The 19,147-nt window shown below is 38.8% G+C and overlaps 1 protein-coding gene across 1 annotated transcript; it reads right to left on the reverse strand.

Annotated features, from left to right (window-relative positions):
• Positions 1-1,116: 1,116 nt before the first annotated feature.
• Positions 1,117-19,127, reverse strand: papss1 (3'-phosphoadenosine 5'-phosphosulfate synthase 1). The gene is made up of 12 exons (XM_062437416.1): positions 18,879-19,127; positions 17,524-17,638; positions 17,174-17,409; positions 16,547-16,685; positions 13,234-13,352; positions 12,834-12,947; positions 12,534-12,645; positions 10,304-10,509; positions 7,706-7,841; positions 7,096-7,364; positions 4,934-5,163; positions 1,117-2,371 (listed from the first exon to the last, which is right to left on the reverse strand). Exons 1-12 carry the CDS (start codon positions 18,945-18,947, stop codon positions 2,233-2,235), a joined length of 1,884 nt encoding a protein of 627 aa, XP_062293400.1. The 5' UTR covers positions 18,948-19,127; the 3' UTR covers positions 1,117-2,232.
• Positions 19,128-19,147: the final 20 nt, after the last annotated feature.

Here is a 19,147-nt window from a genome sequence, read left to right on the forward strand (position 1 = left end):
TTGTGTTTGACTATCTGAATTCTCTACAGCAGCCTGTTGAGTTAATTAAATGAGTTGGTGCAGGTGAGTGGAGGCATAAGTCACGTAAACAGTAGTCAGAGCACTACAAATTCTTCTGGCACCTTCAACCTTTTCCTCTGGCAGCGTGCCACACTGTAACAACACCCTCAGAAGGATTAAAAAAAAATGTTTTAAAGCAAGATCTGATTATGGGGAGAGCAAGCTGAAAATGGACCCAAAAGTAAAATACACTGTGCATGCTAAAACACAAGATAACATCAAGAGGTTAGTAATACACATAGTAACAGACACCTGCATTACCCAGAGAGCACTGATCTTGTCCAGACAGTTAAAAGAATAACAAAAATCATAAAGAAACCTCTCCGAAATCATTTGATCATTTTCTGTTCGAAAAAACAGCTATTCTTTTGAAGTTGTACTGAGGTCCCAGCTTGATTACCATTTGCGATTGAACTAGATCTGGCGAAAGGTAGAAAAAAAAATTGCTGCTGGCAGGTCTCTTCATTACATCTTGAAGTTGGATTAGATGAAGTATCCAGGGTATTTCTGACAGAGCCACTCTTCTCGGCCTGGTTTTAACCCTCTAGGTTCCACTTTCACTGCACCACTGCATCTGGGAGCCAGCTGCAGCTCATTGTATACAGTGTGCGAGTGTGTCTGAGACTGATTGGGGTCACTAGAGGGTCTGACTCATTCAATATACAGATGATTGACCAACTGGGAGGTCACACAAGTTCCAACAGTCAGAGATATTGGAGAAATTTAATTTTAAAGAGTGCACTGTTCATGCAGATGACAAAGTGCACTTAAAACAGGTTAGCCACAAAGACATGAAGAGATTTAGAGCTATTGAGATGTCAGAATACAAACTGCGTTGCAGCGAGATCACAGGCAACTAAAACTTGGTGACATCTCATCACTGTAAGTTTAGTTTCCAAAATATATTCAGTTCAGTGCTGTCAGTTGAAATTAAGTGAAATTCTTTGAGAATATGTAATGTATTTAAAGTCTGGTGTGCTGAAAAAGAAAAACAACATACCCTGTACAGTGTGTAACAAAACCTGAAGCTTAGAGAAAGCAAAAGTAAACAATGTGTTCTTTTTTGCTAAAAATGGTTTATTGGACAAGGAAGATTACAAATCTGATCCCTTGATGGTAACCATCAACCATCTGATTATACAGCCCAACTCTTAAAAATGAATTACCACATGGAAAATATTAGCAAACCAAGGAGGAAAAAAGTACAAATGAAAATGTAACAAAATATCAAGACTGTTGAGAGTGCTTAAAGCACCAAAACTACATGCACAACACAGTTAAAAAGATAAAATGTCGCAATGTTAGGACCAAATACAAATAAATAAACAAAAAGAAGTTGAAAGTTTTCCTAGAAGTTTAGAAAGGTTAGGGTTGTGAAACCTAATAAAACACTTCAAGCTGTTTTAATGCTGATCTGTTTTGCAGGTCATTTCTGGAACTACTGGACCGTTTCAGTGTAACAATAAGACAAGTGGGACAGAAAGCAGGTGAGTGTGTGGGTGTGTGTGTGTGTGTCTGTTTCAAGCAAGTCATGATGTGAATCCACTTTCTGAAGACAGGAATTTGAGAAAGACCAAGGCACTCGACTTCTACATCAAATATTTTTGTACACCAAAGTTCGAGCAATTACCACTGCCACTTGCAAACATACAGTACAAAGCGACTTGTTCTGGGTTCAGTAGTGAGTCACACAAACTCAAGCAGGTGCAGTAATGTTTCAAATGGAGACATCACAAATACTCAACATTCATCACTGCTTAAGTACTGGTCAACAGTACTTTCCATACAGGTCATTGAGGGTTTAGATCTTAAGTCTTTTACACATATTTGCAACCAGTCATCAGAATATACAGTTATAAAGTTAGTGTGAAACACAAACATCTACTTAAAAGATTTTTTTTTTTGTTCATGCTCTTGAATACCAACTCCACAGTATACAGACCTTTCCTACCATGTTTCACAGTCCAAGTAAATTAAACAAAGTACACATAGTTAAAACACAAATGTGATAAGACTAAAATTTGAGACAAGTTTGATGACTGACATTTGAGCGTAAAAGTGGCATAAAGACAGAAGCCAGAGCGTGGTAGGCTGAGTGGTCCCTACATTCATTATTTTAAACATCAGTAGAGACCGCTGTGTTCCCGTGTTTTTACATCCGTGACTCAACTTTTAGGCCTTCTCCAGTGACTTATAGTATTCTTTAAGCACAGCCCAGGCCTTCGGAGCCATGAAGCCATCAGGAGGATTCTCTCCCTCGCGGGCCATCTTGCGCATGCGTGTGCCTGAGATGAAATCATAATCTTGATGGCTGCAATTTAAAAAAAAAAAAATACAGAAAAAGAGGGGGGAAAAATTTAGTTAAAGAATTATTTCAATCACTGAAAAGATGCTTATCCAAAAAATTAGGAATGCTGTGGAAGTTTGTTGACATTTGCCTGACATTAACATAACATTGCCTGCAGTATGAAACCAAACCCTTCATTTCACACACTGACCATTTCTGGCCACTGCTTTATTAGTAATTCCTTGCCAAATCAGTCACCTCAGACTTTCTGTGACAATCCAGTAACACCAGCACCAGACCAGACCACAGACCACCACACCAGATTTTTAGGGGGCGTCCAGTACGCTAAAATACATTTTAATCAATATTTAGAATGTGAAATGTTAAACTTAGTTGTATGGGGTAGACATAATCTATATGCCTAAAAACATGCAATGTACTTTATGGGTTGTCAATCTAAAGCATTTGCAGTGATGTACATTTCTGCTTTTGCCAGCAATACAGTTTCAAACATGACATTTTGGTGCCAAGTCTTTATATATATATAGTAAGTGTGAATATATTTATGTATATGTAGGCTATACGATCTAAATCTTATAATAATCTTATAATTATACATTTTTGTCAAGTTTATTTTTGAGTTTTACTATCAATAATAAAGCAATGGCGTTAAAATTAGCACATTACACTGCCAGTCGAGGTTAGTTGGAAGTCTGAATTACCAGTTTTAAGATGACTTAATGCTGCCAGACACTCCTGTCAAACAACCCCCACCATCAAACTAACTGCCTACTCAGGATGAAGGATAGGAAAATTAAATAGTGTCCCAAAGCTTCTTTCCAATAATCAGATTTTGGGATTTCCCTTGTCCAAACTTTCTTTAAAAAAATAATTAAAGGCCTTCTTCGGTTTACTGCCTTCTGGCTTCTCACTGCACTTCAAGTTCACCTGGTTCAGAAAAGATGGGAACATCATGATCCTCACTAGACTGGTCTATAAATTACTGGCAGTGTTTTGGGACCATCAAGACAGTTGAAGACATCTTGTTAGCAGATATTTACACTTATCTCCACTTAAAATTACATTCAAGGAGGGTCTGCGAGTCCTAAATTTTCTAATTGCTATCACATGACAGAGCACATCTTGTGGCTCTGAAATGTTAAGAATCTGTGAAGAAGACATAGCGGTTCACATGGTGTGAGGTAAAGGAGCTCCAGGCAAAATTCTTCAGAGAACATTTTTATACAGTGTCAAATTAGAAACAGCTTGCTGTGATCTGAGCCATTAGACTTTAAACTAAGGGGTATTGCTGGAGATTAGGCTGAGCATCCATATTCCTCCTGAAATTTGGCAAGGCCCTCGTCAGCGTGCATGAGAGAATGTAATGCCATAAATCTGGGTGAGTGATGACTACAGACTTTGGAAATCCAGTGAACCTCTTGCATTTGCTCCCTAGATTTATGCAGATTGAGTCAATGGATCAATGAGATTTCATATAAAAATGTTGTAGAGTGTATATGAGTTAAGAGATGGGTTAACTGTTGTTGCATATCATTCCGAAATGTGTTGAAAAGTCACTTAAAGGTCAGTGAGGTGATTTTACTACATTGGAGCAATTTAACACTGATGACAACAGTTTTATTTCAGTTTCTTCTCTACTTTAGTCAATAATGTAGACTGACAGTTACTAGTATCACTATTAACAGAATATAACCTTATTATATTTTAACTTATGATCAACACTCACACCATCACATTATGCAAAAAAAGGTGATATTCAGTTTGAACAGTGTGGTAATAACAGCCTCTCAGACTGATTCAGGTGTTTCACGTTTACATAATTTCATAATTTGTCTTGGGTAGATGAACTAAATGTTGGTTACATTTTAAAACATACTATTTGTAGTTGCACTATTACCTCTTTCCACATAAGTACTAGATGTTTCTGATCAACAATCCAGTTTGGACTCAACGTCATAAATATGCATCATGGAAAACAAAGCAAATCTTTTGATTAATCTGGCCATATTTAGTTTTAACATTCCTAGCCAAACACAGTTACAGTTGCATGATGGCGGAGGCTGAGTCGAATCTGAAGGAGAGGCGGTGAGATTGCATGATTTTTGTTAGTCGTCATGTGCAGTGTCCGTATACAGACTTTAATTAATAGCAGCACTCTGTAATTTTTGAGCAACTTCAAAGCTTGTATTAAGCCACAAATCCTTTTAACTGTATAGGGAAAGAAAAACAATTCATGTTGTTCTTGGCTTGGTGTAAATCGAAGAAGGAAAGCAAACAGATGAAAGGATTTTTTTTTTTTTTTTTTTAAACAAGACAAGCTAAGTGAGTTATTAATTTAGTGAGTGTAATTTCTGTTTAGGCTGCTGGTCTGAATGTGAGGTATTACTCTGAACCTCAACCTTGTGTGGGCAAGCACTTTCACTTAAGACTCAACCCATCCCTGTATTCCATGTGCCTAATAGACTAAGACTCCAGGAGAAATGATGGGTGACAAAAAGAAAGGCACACACTAAAGTGATAAATCCCAGACATCCTCAAACAAGGAAATAACAAACAGGTACTCACTTCTTGGCATCGTAAAAGTCCATTGCTCTTTTGACCTTGTTGTAAGCAGCGACCTTGAAGGGTACGATCTCCAGAGTGATGAGGCCAGGAGCCATGGTGAGGACCTTGGCCCCGTGAGTGGGCTCGTACAGGTCCTTTCCTGTGTCAGGATGGGGCATGCCTGCAGGGTCACGACCTACAATGTAGAAGTTGGCGCCGGCCACCATTCGAGCTCTGCAATGCCACTGAACCTGTATATAAGAGGAAATTAAAAAGGAAAAAAGGAAAGCATAAAAATCTTGACAAATACCTCAGGCATAAATTTACAAGTGCCTCCTATAGTAAAGTGCCTCCTATAGTAAAGTGCCTCTTTTTTCATCCACATGTAGGAGTGTAGGAACTTGATACATTTTGTCACTGAAAACCATGTCGAAAGCCCCCTGTGAAGCCCATGTCATGTGCACATGGTAAATTTTTTTTTGAAGTTTTTAACTTTATTTGAACCACTATAAAAAAAAAAAGCGTACAGTTTTGTATCCTTTAGTTTAACATTTACACCAAATTGTATTTTTTTTATTAAAAACTGTATGATAAACTAAATAATTGTTGAAACTTTTGCAAATATGTCTTGTTAACTGCTAGTGACAGGTTAGTTTGGTCATTAACTGACACAAAAGATTGAAACATCCTTTGGTGTGACACACATTACAAACACATTACGTGCTGCTTATTGCTGAAAGGAAGTACGCAACCAAGAGTTTCACAGACAACGACACGTTTTGGAACAGCGCTGCACAGAGGCTCCAAACACTGCTGATTTCCGAATGAATGGATATTTGGCGTTCTTTTTGGCATTTAAAAAAAAAAAAAACATTTTTTAGCCTGGCGGGGGTTCTCGTCGGCCTGGCGGGCAGACAGGCCTGTACAATTATAGAGGAAACACTGGTTTAGTTTGTACTCAGCCTCTACCTCACTGCATTTGCAGTTCAGCGATATATAAGTGGTGTTTAAGGCCTTTAATGGTGTACAGACTGCAAGCTCCTCATGCACTATGATGAGGAATCCTACTACTCTCTTAATATGGAAATGTCTGAGCAATATGTGGTACTTGACAAGTAGATGTTTAATGCTCAACTTGCCGTTTCAGCTGAAGTTGATTATAAAAATTATATTTTTGTGTTGTAAAGGTTACTTTTTCTAATTTAACAGGGAGTCCTGAATCAAATTTAGTTTGGGGCTTGCTTTCTGTGGCTGTCTGTACCATAAAATCACTCCAACTCATAATATTATCTAAAAAGAAGTATATAAAACTAACCACTAGTCAAAAAAATCTTAGCAACTTAAACATTTTTACTTTTGGCGGACCTAATTCACCTATAGCGCCAGCAAGTCTCCAACAACTGCTGCCCTTGGGAATCTGCATAAACACTGAGGCTCTTTTTCTGTTTCTCATTATGAATAATTGCTAAAACTGCACATTACTTCTTGATAATCACAAATACTACTGCCATTAGGTTCTTGCCTGTAGTTTGTGTACTTAAAGATCAACAATTTTTAGATTAGGCTTACAAAACAAGTGGTTTCAGCTCAAGGTGGAAATGGCAGCCTTTCAGTGTGTTGCTCAAAAACCTCCCGGCAACAGGAACACAGGAGAGGTAGTTTGATTATTTGAGTGACAAGCAGACCAAGGTTACATGTTTTTAATGGGTAAACAAGCTCAGAGCTATGATACTAAGGCAGAGGCTGAGGGAAGTTCACTAAAACTCCAATTCAGAATTACAAATTGAAAAAATTCAGTGTCAGACATCTACCAGCTTCCAATCTGTTCTCAATAATTTTCACCATAGCTTTCCCATTATCACAAGTGAATGATTAAAAGATTCCCAGCTACACAGCTACGCTCAGTCACACGGAGAGGTTGGGGTATGGAATGGAAACACTAAACAGAGCGCCCCAAGACAATTGTAAAGCCTATTTCCTGCCATTTTTCACTCTCAAAAATTTGCAGACACCAAGTATGTGACACTCCTCCTCCCTGTGTCTGTTGTCATTACTTACTGCTGCAGCCACATTTTTTGTTCCCTGTCAATTTTGGAGGGAAAAAAACCCCCCAACATAATGCCTTTTTTGTAAAGATACCTCAAGCATGTATATGCAAATACAACATTCCTGATAATCATTACCTCAGTTGGCCCGGCATACATCATAGGTGAGGGAAAGATCGCAACAATGGTGGAGTCTGGATTCAGGACACCCTCCTCCAGCACAGCGGCATGCTGCTTCATTCGCCAAGGCAGTGGCACATCATCGTCCTTGGTCCAACCTCCCAGTGGGTGGAGCAGGAGCACGGGCCGGCGGTAGCCACGCTCTATGAGACGCTTGTGGGTGTCCTGCATCAGAAGAGCGTGACCATTGTGGACTGGGTTTCGGAGCTGAAAGGCAAATACGGCATCTGAATAGAAAGAAAGGAGAAGTAGGGTTTGTTAAATTGAACATCTGTAGAAGACAAACAAAAGGCCACAATGTACCCAGAGATAATCAAGCAACTAACTGCCCAGCCACTGAAACCACATACAGGAGTGAATCACATCAAAATGTTCTGACTCTTGACTTCCTTACTGTGTCTCCCTTACGTCTTTCCTAAAGTATAAAGAAATAATCAAAGTATTGAAATGTACTATTCAGAATGGAAACAGTTTATAAATACTCTCTTTAAAAGTCCTTGATTCAAACCTCATTACTACTTCATTAAGTAAATGAATACACCAAAGTGAACAGTATTTGGCCCCATACCTGCATTCATTTCTTTAAACTTCTGTTTGAGTTCAGTGGGAGTCAGTCGATACTGATCGAGTCCGTCGTTCCAGTATATCCTGTCCAGAACCTGCAGGTCTCCGCCGACCAGCCAGTCGCCACTTTCCATCACCATCTGAAATAGGAGCCAAAATGATCGTGACAGTCAACAAAACTCAAACATAATCCAGGCTTAAGACACTGCAGTCCATAAAAACTTCACTGTGCTGGAACTCGGCCACGATGAAATCGAGTTATTACCTAGTTGCAACGGGGACACGGCAGCATAAATCAAAGTCTCTATGTGTCGTTAAACAGTCAACAAAACTCTGGTCGGACCACTCTTCTGCATTTGGCTACAACTCTTCTTTCTTAATCTCAATAACAGAGCAGAGACAAAATCAGATTGTATTCCATAATAAAACCTGCTGATGAGCTCATGACCACACTGGAGAGAATTTTTCCCCTCACAGGGTTCATCTAATAATGTCACCTAAGAGCTCAGGATCCACGCAAAAACTGCTATTGTTTCAGGCAATATCTTTGGCCTGTCTCTTGTGGCATTTATGAGAGCATAGCTAGAGTTACTGAAAACACAGGCCTGTGAGATGTTAATGTGATACAAAGTGACAATTCTCTACAGGCTGGGCAAAAAAAAGGAAGCACACGACCAGCAGTGAGACAAAAAGGCTACAAATGAAACCTGAAGTGTTTAGGTGTTGCAAAAGGCAGATCTGGATGATTGACATGTAATTCATCATGTATATAATTAAAAAGAAATATACAATCTCTTTGATATCTATACTTTACAGATTGATTACAGGTTCACCTGGCAAACTCTATGTAAAAATCTGAAGGTTGTCAGCAACAGAGCTGAGATTCATGTCTACGTGATGTGATCAATAACCACTTGGCACCGTTCTACGTTTTCAGGATCGTGTTGTGATCTGTTTTCCACACTCAAATTAATCCAACCTGTCTACTGCTGGCCTGAGAGGAGTCATGAAAGATGCTTAATGGTCTTATTCTTTGGGGAGATCAACATAGACAGTCACAATTTATTTTCCTAACATAAGTGAATGGAAAATATAATGTCTGTGTGGATAAATCAAAGGAGCAGGGCTGCACATACACATGTGCTCTATTTAACCATTATATGCTCCCCGCGACTTCACATGTGAAAAAGGGCCCCAGCCAAATAAACAACCACCACACCATAGTTTCCGATCAAGGGGGCTCCTGTCTGACTGACAGACAGGTAAACAGGAAAAAGTGGATTAGCTACATGTAATATGGAGCAGGACGTTTCTGGCTGGAAAGAAAAAGTTGCAGCTACCAGCATCGAGGTGTGTTGACAGACTGGCTCCGGCGCGGGGAGTTAAACATACACTTATGTATACATACACATACTCTTTAATGAGTGACACCTTAATTACAGCAAGCTGAATACACATGTTCAGCTGTGACAGCTTAAAGTTGGTAAAGAATGACAGTTTTGAAATATAGAGTACTCAGCATGTGCTTAAAGCCAGTGTTAAGGCATCAGGTGTTGACACTGGAGAGTCATGGTACCAATTTATGAAACTGGCAGCTTCTAATGCATCTTACAATGTGAAGCTAGGCCAGATCTGGTCATAAACAAGGTGAGACGAAGAAGACATCTGCTAAAATTAAAAATGACTGCCAACTGCGCTGAAATACTGAGACAGCTGCTGTCTAGTGTTCAAGTTCACCTCCATGCAGTGAGAGCATTTTTAGCAGCAAAGGGCTTTAAAATGAGCCAGTGAGGTTTAAAGTATGTCTTATCCCAGGGAGTGAAATCACTACATGTAAGTTACTATTAGTTTTGCTGGTATATGAATGGCAGACCAACTGCATTAATCCTAAAAACAATGGGATTTAAAATTAGCCAGACAGGCAACTTTTAAAAGTAACCTTGCACTGCATCAGTTTGTGCAGATGGAGTTATAAAAAGACAATCTGAGGACTATCTTTGTCTGCAGACAGTTCTATTCTTTTCCAGCTACAAGCCGATGCCACTTTCCGCAGGGTGTGAAGGATCATTTCAGGACGTTATCTCACCACCGAGTCTACCTGAGCCCCAGAGGAGTCGATAGGAGACAGATGGAAACAATTTGCTGGCAAGGATTCCGTAGCCTGTTCAGCTGAGCAGTACAATCCCAAACGCATTTGGTGGAGGCTGAGCGAGAGACTCAGCATCCAAATATAACACCTGCAAAATGAGGGTGGACCAAAAAGATCAAGTGATTACACTGGGCTTCCTGACAGACTGTGAGAAAAGCCTCGCTCCTCCACCTATTCAGTCTTTCCATAAGCAATGTGAAAAGGCCAGCTCGGATCTGTGTTCCATCAGCACTGAATCCAGGGAGGCCGTTTGCGTTCACATGCAGAGTGTTTATCACATAACACACTGACACAGACCATCTGGTGCTCTGCAGATGCCACTCAATACTTTCACCAAGGTGGAGCTTTCAGATTTTCGACAAATTGTTGGCACATGCTGTAATTTAATTTTTTCAGACAACAGCATGCTTACCCACACCCAGTGACCCTAAATGTGTCAACTGAGGAACTGACCTTGATGTAGGGGTGGTCTTTGCAGGTGGTGCCCCACTGACGAGCACAGCGCTCTTCTTTTCGGTGCTCGTAGAATTCAGGGTTGCGAAGGATGGCCACACGCCTGCCCTCATACACCAGAGCCATGGCTGTCGCACCATCTAGACGATCTTTATCTGCAGTACACACCGGCAACACCACAGGCACTGACAGGTTGATTACACCACCTAGGACAAGGGTGAAACAAAAACACATTTTGAGATTAAAAGGCACATTTATGCAGAGAGAAAATATACCAGCTGCAACTCACAATTACTTCAGTTAATCTGCTGGTTGTTTTCTTTTAATTTATTTATTTTTGTAAATATGACATAAAATAGAGACAAATGCCAAATTTCCAGAATGCAAGGTGACATATTCAAATTGCTTGTTGTTCGTGAGGTTTCTTCCTTGTTTTTCCTGTTAAAGAATGGGGGGTGTTCCTCCTGATACAAGGAAGGAGGATGATGTATACTGTGCAGATTGTAAAGCGCCCACCCCCACCCCCCAAGGCAAATTTGTGATTTGTGATATTGGGCTATAAAAATACATATTGACTAGACTTGTTTTGTTTTGTTCAACCAACATTCTAAAACCTACAGACACCCCGCTTACTATCAGGTATAATACTGAACTAAATTGATTAACTGACTTTATAGCTCCAAAATAAATTAAAGGGTAATACTCATATCCAGTGAATTAATAACCAGATTGGCCTATGACTAGACATAGTATGAAAAGTAAAACAGCATAATCCACCACTGAAGCAATATTAATAGATAAGGTTTAACAGATAATTCAGATAAACATGAAATAACAAGAATAAAAAGGACCCCAGTGAAAAGTAGTCAGACATATTACACATGTTAAAAGGTTAATATATGCAGCAAGAAAAGATTGACCATTCTAGATAAGTTTCCATCTTGTCCCCCTTCCGGCTAAATGTGAAATATATGGTTAAACCACAGGCTACGTGAGTCTTCAAGTCTGCAATTTTAGAAGCAGGAGAAGAAAAATATCCTCTTAAGCTAAGCTGGATCATGACCCTTTTCTCATTCCATACTAACTCTGAGCTGTGCAGTGACAGTGTTTTGTTGGCGGGTTCATTTAGCCGTCCAGTGTGATGAAAAAGCTGGGACTGGCACGCTTTTCACATCACATCAGATCAAATACTGTGCAGACAGGAGGCAACTATGACTGCTGCTCCGACCTCCCCCTGGACCCTCCTCTGGTCCCCACTGTCACAGTGCAGAGCTTACAGCTGGTTCCAATAAAGCGCACACAAGAGACTGCCAAACGTCCAAGTGAGGGAGAGACAAGCCTGAATTTAGGTCTCCGTTTATTTTTGCAGACTATTTGATTAGTAAAACATGCAGTTTTCTGCTTCCCAAACAGTTTTAGTGTTACAGTGTGGGCGATCAATCCTTTCAGGATGATATCATTTTTACACCATCAATTCCCTGAAAGGAAGTCAAAATGTACAAAATGGTGGTGTGTGTGTCAATCAATACAGGAGCCTCTTCCTCTGCATCCTTCTCCCTCAGGATACACAGAGGAAAATAGAAACTAGACTTTTCACATCAATACATATTGCTGCTTCTGTTCAGTCGGTTCAGTTTCTCAGGCTAGTCATCTTTCCGGGCACCAAATTCAAATCATCTGCGGTTTTGCTCAACATTGGAATTTGATTGTTTTATCATTCAGTGAGGACAGCTGTAGTAATACATACCTGCCAACATCTGAAAATGAAAAACAGGCTTTGTTGACTTTAAATTCTTTTATCTATTTTTCATTTTATTGTGTGTGTGCGTAACAAAATATTTGGCACAACAACACACAACTCAGGGTTGAGTGGTCATATGGGCAATAAAAGAAAATGGACTTTTCCTGGAAATTCAAACAATACATGATAAATTGCTGTAATTACACAGAGGCACTGCACAACAAATTTGTTATTTTCTCAAAAAAGAAAAAAGAAAAAAGGATGCATTCCTAAACTTTGGGTGCAAACAGACTTATTACTTCACCATCATGAGATACAGTACAGCACCATCATTCTTGAAAATCTGCATGTGGATCACCTTCATTCCTGATTATATCAATGACATTCTGCCACTTCTTTTGTGAGCTCTCATCGCCACCTAGTGCCTTTTCTCAAGTATAGCAATACTGTTCTCAATTAAATGTTGCGCAATAAGTTTAAACATCTTACCATCCAGCAGACAGTCAAAGTGAAGACATTGCAAAAATTCTCTCTCTCGCATAAAGCCATTCAGAGGAGTGGCCCAGCCTTCAGCCAGCACCTGCACCCACTGCATGTCCACCTGGAGATCACACATACAGAATCATATAGGTTACATATTGACCTGCAACTTTGCATACATTTACATCTAAATAAAAGGATACAGAAAATATATGAGTGAACAGTCTAATATTTTCTCCATAAATACTTAGGCTAGTTGTTAAGCTTCATTTTAAGATGGATCAATATTAACAAGAAAATCAGTAGCACCTTCCCAATCTGTACAGCGGGCAGAGTCTCTGCGTCAGCCTTGGCCAGGTCCAGTTTGTTCTCCTGAACATACAGCTCTTTCACTTCATAAGAAGCATCAACAGGAACTATATCCTGCAGAATAAAAAAGAGCATCTAATTAATTATTTTGCATTTATTAAAGCATTAGAAAACACCCTTCTCAATCAAGATTTTAGTAAAGGTTTACAAGTCACAAAAAATAATTCACAGGGTGATACTGGGTGAAAACATTGGCATCAATATCCTTACAAATATTAGGCCTCATTGCCCCCTAGTGGCACTTAGAGGAATGACAACACAGCTTTGTGACTGACAACACTTATCAAAAACATGTTACATTTATTCCAAGCCTGTCTAAGCATGATATTTCCTCTCTTACCCTCTCCTGAAGCAGGTCAATAAGCTGTTGTATGGACTCATTCACACTGCAGGAGTCAGTCTTTAGCACCAGCTCTGGAGCCTCTGGCTTTTCGTACTCTGAGTCAATCCCAGTGAAACCTGAAAAATAATACTGACTATTATATACATAATCTTAAATACACACAATAACTATGCATATGAAAAGTCTACTTTTGTTCCTGTTCCATCATGTTCCTGATTGTATTATTAATATTGCAGTAAAATCTGTAGATATCCAAGCCATTGTTTAAAAAAAAAACTGACTTAAATAATTGTGAATATATCATGTGTCCATGGGGACTGAGGGGGAAGTCAGAGGATGGTTCACAGGCTGAATTCCATCGCATTTGAAGGAAATACTATCTGACACATGGTGCCTAAAAACAGAATCTTGAACCACCCAGGACAGGAGGGACGAAAAGGCCAAATCTGCTCTACAGAAATTACACAGAACTCACGGGCAACAGAGTACTCTTAAAACAACTGTTTTTAAAATGTAGATTTGTACTCCATGAAAAAAATTCTATATGAAAATAATGTCCTTTAATAAAGAAAGTTTTGAAATAGAAATTTTCTGAAAAGTTAAAGGGTATACAAAATGTAGAAAAATACATTATATATAGAAATTTTTTTTTTAAAGAGCAAAATGAGCAGAACACGCAACTATTAATGATATCGATTTAGATGCAGATGAATTTACTGATTTTTGTTTAATACTGCACCTAATTTTTCTAAGGAGCTCATTAAGCCTAACAGTAAACATAATGTGAAAAGTAAAGCTATTAATTTAAATAAACAATTCATGCTTAATGGGGAACAAAAGTAATAATTGACATTGTTAAAACATTTAAGAGCAGAAGTCTACAGAGTGGAGTGGGATCGATATGTCTGCGGTTAAAAACATTATTGACTGTGTGGTGAAACCACTAACACATTCTCTACAAGCTGGTACATTTCCTAGCAAAATGAAGACTCTCTGAGCTCTCTTTAAAAAAATACTCTATAAAACTAGATGATTTCATCACAATACATAGGGCCTGATTTACTAAGATCCCAAAAAAAGGGTACTAAATTGTGTGCACAGTGCAATAGATTGCGTGTTTAGTTTGCGTGCGTTTTGTGTGTGATCTACTAAGAATAACTGCATAAATGAAAACAGGTGCAACAGGGTGGATGAGCAGAAAGCTTCAAGTGCAAAATGAAATGTGATCAGGTTCTAGTGGAAGAGGTTAACAAATATATTAGAGTTATAACAAAAACAAATATTACCAGAAAAACCAACATATCGGAGAGTATTTTTGACAAAGTCCAAGCTGTTAATAAAACCAAAAATATTCCACTCCAAAAATATTAACACAGGTGGAAAAAATCTGTCCTGTGCGTATTCTGTCATTGTGCCTCCGTCTCCTCCTCTCCACAGTAACAGCAGTCATCTGTGCGCTGTGCGCAGCCGGTTAATACCTGCCCTATTATTATAAATAATTATTTGGTAAATCACAATGAGTGTGCTAAATAGCATATTTGCATTTTCTCCTCCCTGTATTTTGCACACTGGGGTTAAAACGCCCCACATTGCATATGCATTATGGCAAACGTACTAAATGGACAGCGCGTACTATCTTGCACATTCGAAAGACGCAAGCCTCAGTGCGCCGTATTAGTAGACCAGCCTGCACATTTTTTGCAAGTGATGTCAAGTTTGCATACGTTTTTACACATGCAAACCTTTAGTAAATCAGGCCCATAATGTACAGAGTGAAGAGCAATTTGGGTTAAGAACCAATGGGAATAGAAAATAAATAATATACAATGGGGATATTCCTGGATCCCAAAAAACATCCCTTATTATGAAGAAATTAAAAAGATTTGGAATTAAAGGACTATTGGTTAAGTCAACTTGGAGAAAAGGGATCAATATGTTCAAATAAATCATTTTAATTTACAACTATTGAAGGTTACTTCCCGAGTGTTAGTCCGATATTAGTTTTTTTTTTTTAAACATAAATTGTGTAAATTATGATTTACAAAATATTAAAAATTACAGTACTTGCAGATGATACTTTTTTTGTGTTGCTGTAGTAAGAATTTGAAACAACTTTTGGATACAGTGGAAAAGGAAATGGGTTGACTATCAAAATACCACTGAATTTAAGTAAAACTATATTTGTTTAAAATTATTTTTGGTAATCATTTCAATCATAAAGCAACCTCATGATAAATGATGTTGAAACTGAAAGAGTGTCTGAAATTAGATTTTTTGGAGTGATAATAGAAAAAAATAATTATTATGGAGGCCACATATAAACACATTGGAGTTCTTGGATTACTTTTTTATAACAATATGTCATCAGAGTTGTCTTTTCCTGGTTTAAAAGGCTGCATTACAGTAAAATATATAATTTTCTGAACTTACCAGACTGTTCTAGCTGTTCTGTTATGTACCTTTTTATCCACTTTGTCATTATATCCACATTACTGATGATTATTTATCAAAAATGTCGTAGTGTAAATATTTTGTGAAAGCATCCGCAGTCATCTCTACAATATTGTTGCAATATCGATATTGAGGTATTTGGTCTAAAATATCGTGATATTTGATTTTGTCCATATCGCCCAGCCCTAACTCAGTTGTTCAGTTACGTTTTTACAAAAAGGTAATCGGTTATAATTTTTTAATCAACTATTCCTGTATCCTACCTTTTTGCCACATGAAAAGAAAATCTGCAACAAATTCACACCATTGCTTCTTTTCTGGCAGGCAGGCACCTGGCTTCGTGCTACAGTTATATCACTGCGCACGTGTACGGCAGTTCAGCAAGCTAGATGGCAAGATGGGACATACAGCACTCACTTCATGGAAATATTCGCCCAGGTAACAGGAGCCTGTTGCCCTGTTGCAAATGAGTTCCTCACCTTTTTCAGACTGCAGAAATCTTTTAAGTTGTGTTATTGCATGTTTTCAACTGTGGTACTTGAATACCTGCCTCCTTTTTATGTGTTTTGTATATTAATACCTTACATTATTTCTGTTATTGATTTCAGACCGAAATAAATTTCAAATGAATAAAACAATACAACTATCCTGACTTAAATGTTTTCTTTTTCAGCCATTGTTCTGTTTTTAACATCAACATTTAATATGGCAGTACATTTTGAAGTACTTTTCCAGCCCAAGTATAAAACGGAATCACTGTTATGATCTCAATGACAGTTTGGTCAAACATTATCAAGAATCTAGGTCTCAGATTTGATGATGCAATGCACACACACATTAGAAAAAACGCATGCTCTACCTCTTATTTCGCCTGCTCTCGCTCTCTTGTAAAGCCCCTTCACATCCCTCTGCTCACACACATCCAGTGGAGCGTCCACAAACACCTCGAAGAAAGGCAGCCCGGCTGCCTCGTGGATCTTCCTGGCATTAAGGCGATCCTGGCAAAATATAACCAAACACACAGTGAGGTGAACACATGGTTTTAGCCAAAGAGAAGTTAGCCAAACACGATATTCAAGAAAAATGTGAGCATTAGATTGGTTTAAAATCATAAAGGACTCAGATTTTATGTCCCTGGCCCTGCACATCCAAAATGTGTGTTTTCTGATGCAAGAGGACATGCTCACTGGTCTATGCTGTAAATTAGGGCCATGCAAATTCACACCTCTGACTTTGCTTCTAATGAAAGTAAAGAGAAAATGTTTCACTGGCATCATAAATTTGAATAGGATGATGATGGTCAGTGTCAGTAATGTCATTGTTATCATCCAGGATCGAGTCCAGTATCCAGTATCTAAAAATTGATGTGAATTTTGCAATCCTGTAGACACTAGCCTGTTTCTTCTCATTTCAAGGCCATCCCAAATGTATTCCTGTCCTCAACTGTCCATTTCTCTCATTGAGCCCCTTACAGAGAGTCACTTACCCTGCTGTAGGGAGAGATGAAGCTGGCAATGCAGACCAGTCCAGCATCAGCAAAAAGCCGGGCCACCTCAGCAATACGTCTAATGTTCTCTTCACGGTCTTGTGGGCTGAACCCAAGGTTCTTATTCAGCCCCTGGCGGATGTTGTCCCCATCCAGGGTGTAGCAGGGGATCCCATGACAGACCAGGTACTCCTCTAAAGCCATGCTTACAGTGGTCTTCCCTGCACCGGACAAACCTTAACACAGAGGAAAACATCAGGATTGTGCAACAGCTATGGCATGACAACGGTGCAGAGACAGCACATTGAAATTTTTTTTTTTTATATAAATGCTGTCATGTTTCAACATACCAGTGAGCCAAACGGTGCATCCCCTGAATCCTCCTCTTGTGCCTACAACCTGCCCACGCTTGTTTCGGCTCACGTGGTGAGCTTGATAAGTGACATTAGTTGCACGTTGTTTTCCCTGAAATGATACACATATTCTTGTGATTTCACCTGTCACAAGTTAAAGAAATACACAGATTTATATACAATTCTAAATTAATAGACAGAATGTCAACATGAACAGATCAAGCCTTGTGGATTAACTGAACTAAAAGTCAACCCCATCATTGACATCTTCAAAGTGGCCTTGAAACACAGTTTCACAGTAATATGTGGCCTGTTCTATATTAAGAAAACAGCTTGTAAGATAAAAGCTTAGCAAATCAACGTTAGTCAGCATGTGTTTGTCTGGTGTTGCTGTTTACATTGTTAATAGTGTAGTATATGAAATGTAGAGCTACAACAGCCTATTAATCAATTGACAAAAAATGAATCTACAACTATTCTGATAATCATTTAAGTCCAGTCTCTGATTTCTGCTCCTGCAGTTGGAGAGGTTTCTGCTCTTTTCCATTTTATGTCATTGTAACCTGATTGTCTGTTTTGTTATGGACTGGTGGTTGAACAACAAAAGCTATTTAAGACATCACCACAGACTGTGATGGAAATTTGTCATCATTTTCTGATATTTGATAAATCCATAATGAAAACATTTGTTAGTTGCTGACCTAACAAAATATCAAAAAGTAATGAGAAAGGGCCATCACAACTTCACAGAATCTGTACTAACAGTCTATAAATCCAAAGATACTTAATTTACTATCATTATGACAAATAAATCAGAAAATCCTCACATTTGAGAAGCTGGGGGCAGCTAATGTCTATCTTATTTGAATGAAAAATGTAATGAAGGAAGGTGTATATAATTTCAACTTCTGTTTGTCTGGTGTTATTATGTTTGTTTGTTTGTTTGTTTGTTGGACGACTAAAATGCAAATCAATGAAATGAAAAATCAGGATGCTCCAAACAAAATTCAATCAACTATTTTCCTGCAGCTGTGGATCTAGGCGGTAAAAGGAAAAACAGATTATGTAAACGGTAATTTGCTGACCGTAATGCTTGAACCACTAGCGTTATGAGAGCTACATTAAACAAACAAGTGATGCCCTTGCATTGACTGCATTACTGATTAGCCACTTTTCAGTCACAGGCTGCTAGCGACGCTTTATATGAAAAGCTAGCTTTGCTGTAAAACAGTATGAGGCTAAGCAAGTTAATTAGTTAGCTGTATGTCCTGTTAGCTCATCATAGGGTTGTTGGAGGACGGACGTGATGAGTCGTCGTGATGAATTTACACAACTTGGCCAAAGAAACTCACCCAGCTCTCAGCAGTGTTGCTTAGCTTCTGTTTCTTGTGCGAGTTGCCACACGTCTCCATGTCCGACATTAGCCAGCGGCTATTTCAACCGGCTAACCTGTATTAAATCACACAAAACACGACAAACCGCTCGGCTATTTGCTTGCTAATGCACGTATCTGCTACTTTATTTAAAACTTTGCTTTGGCACAGGTATCTCCTGTGAGCGGAGGAGCCCCAGAGCCAAGAAGCCTGCCTGCTACAGGAGGAACCGGGAAGAGGTCTCTCAG

This window comes from Scomber scombrus, chromosome 2, assembly GCF_963691925.1.
Source record: "Scomber scombrus chromosome 2, fScoSco1.1, whole genome shotgun sequence".
Classification (NCBI taxonomy): Eukaryota; Metazoa; Chordata; class Actinopteri; order Scombriformes; family Scombridae; genus Scomber; species Scomber scombrus.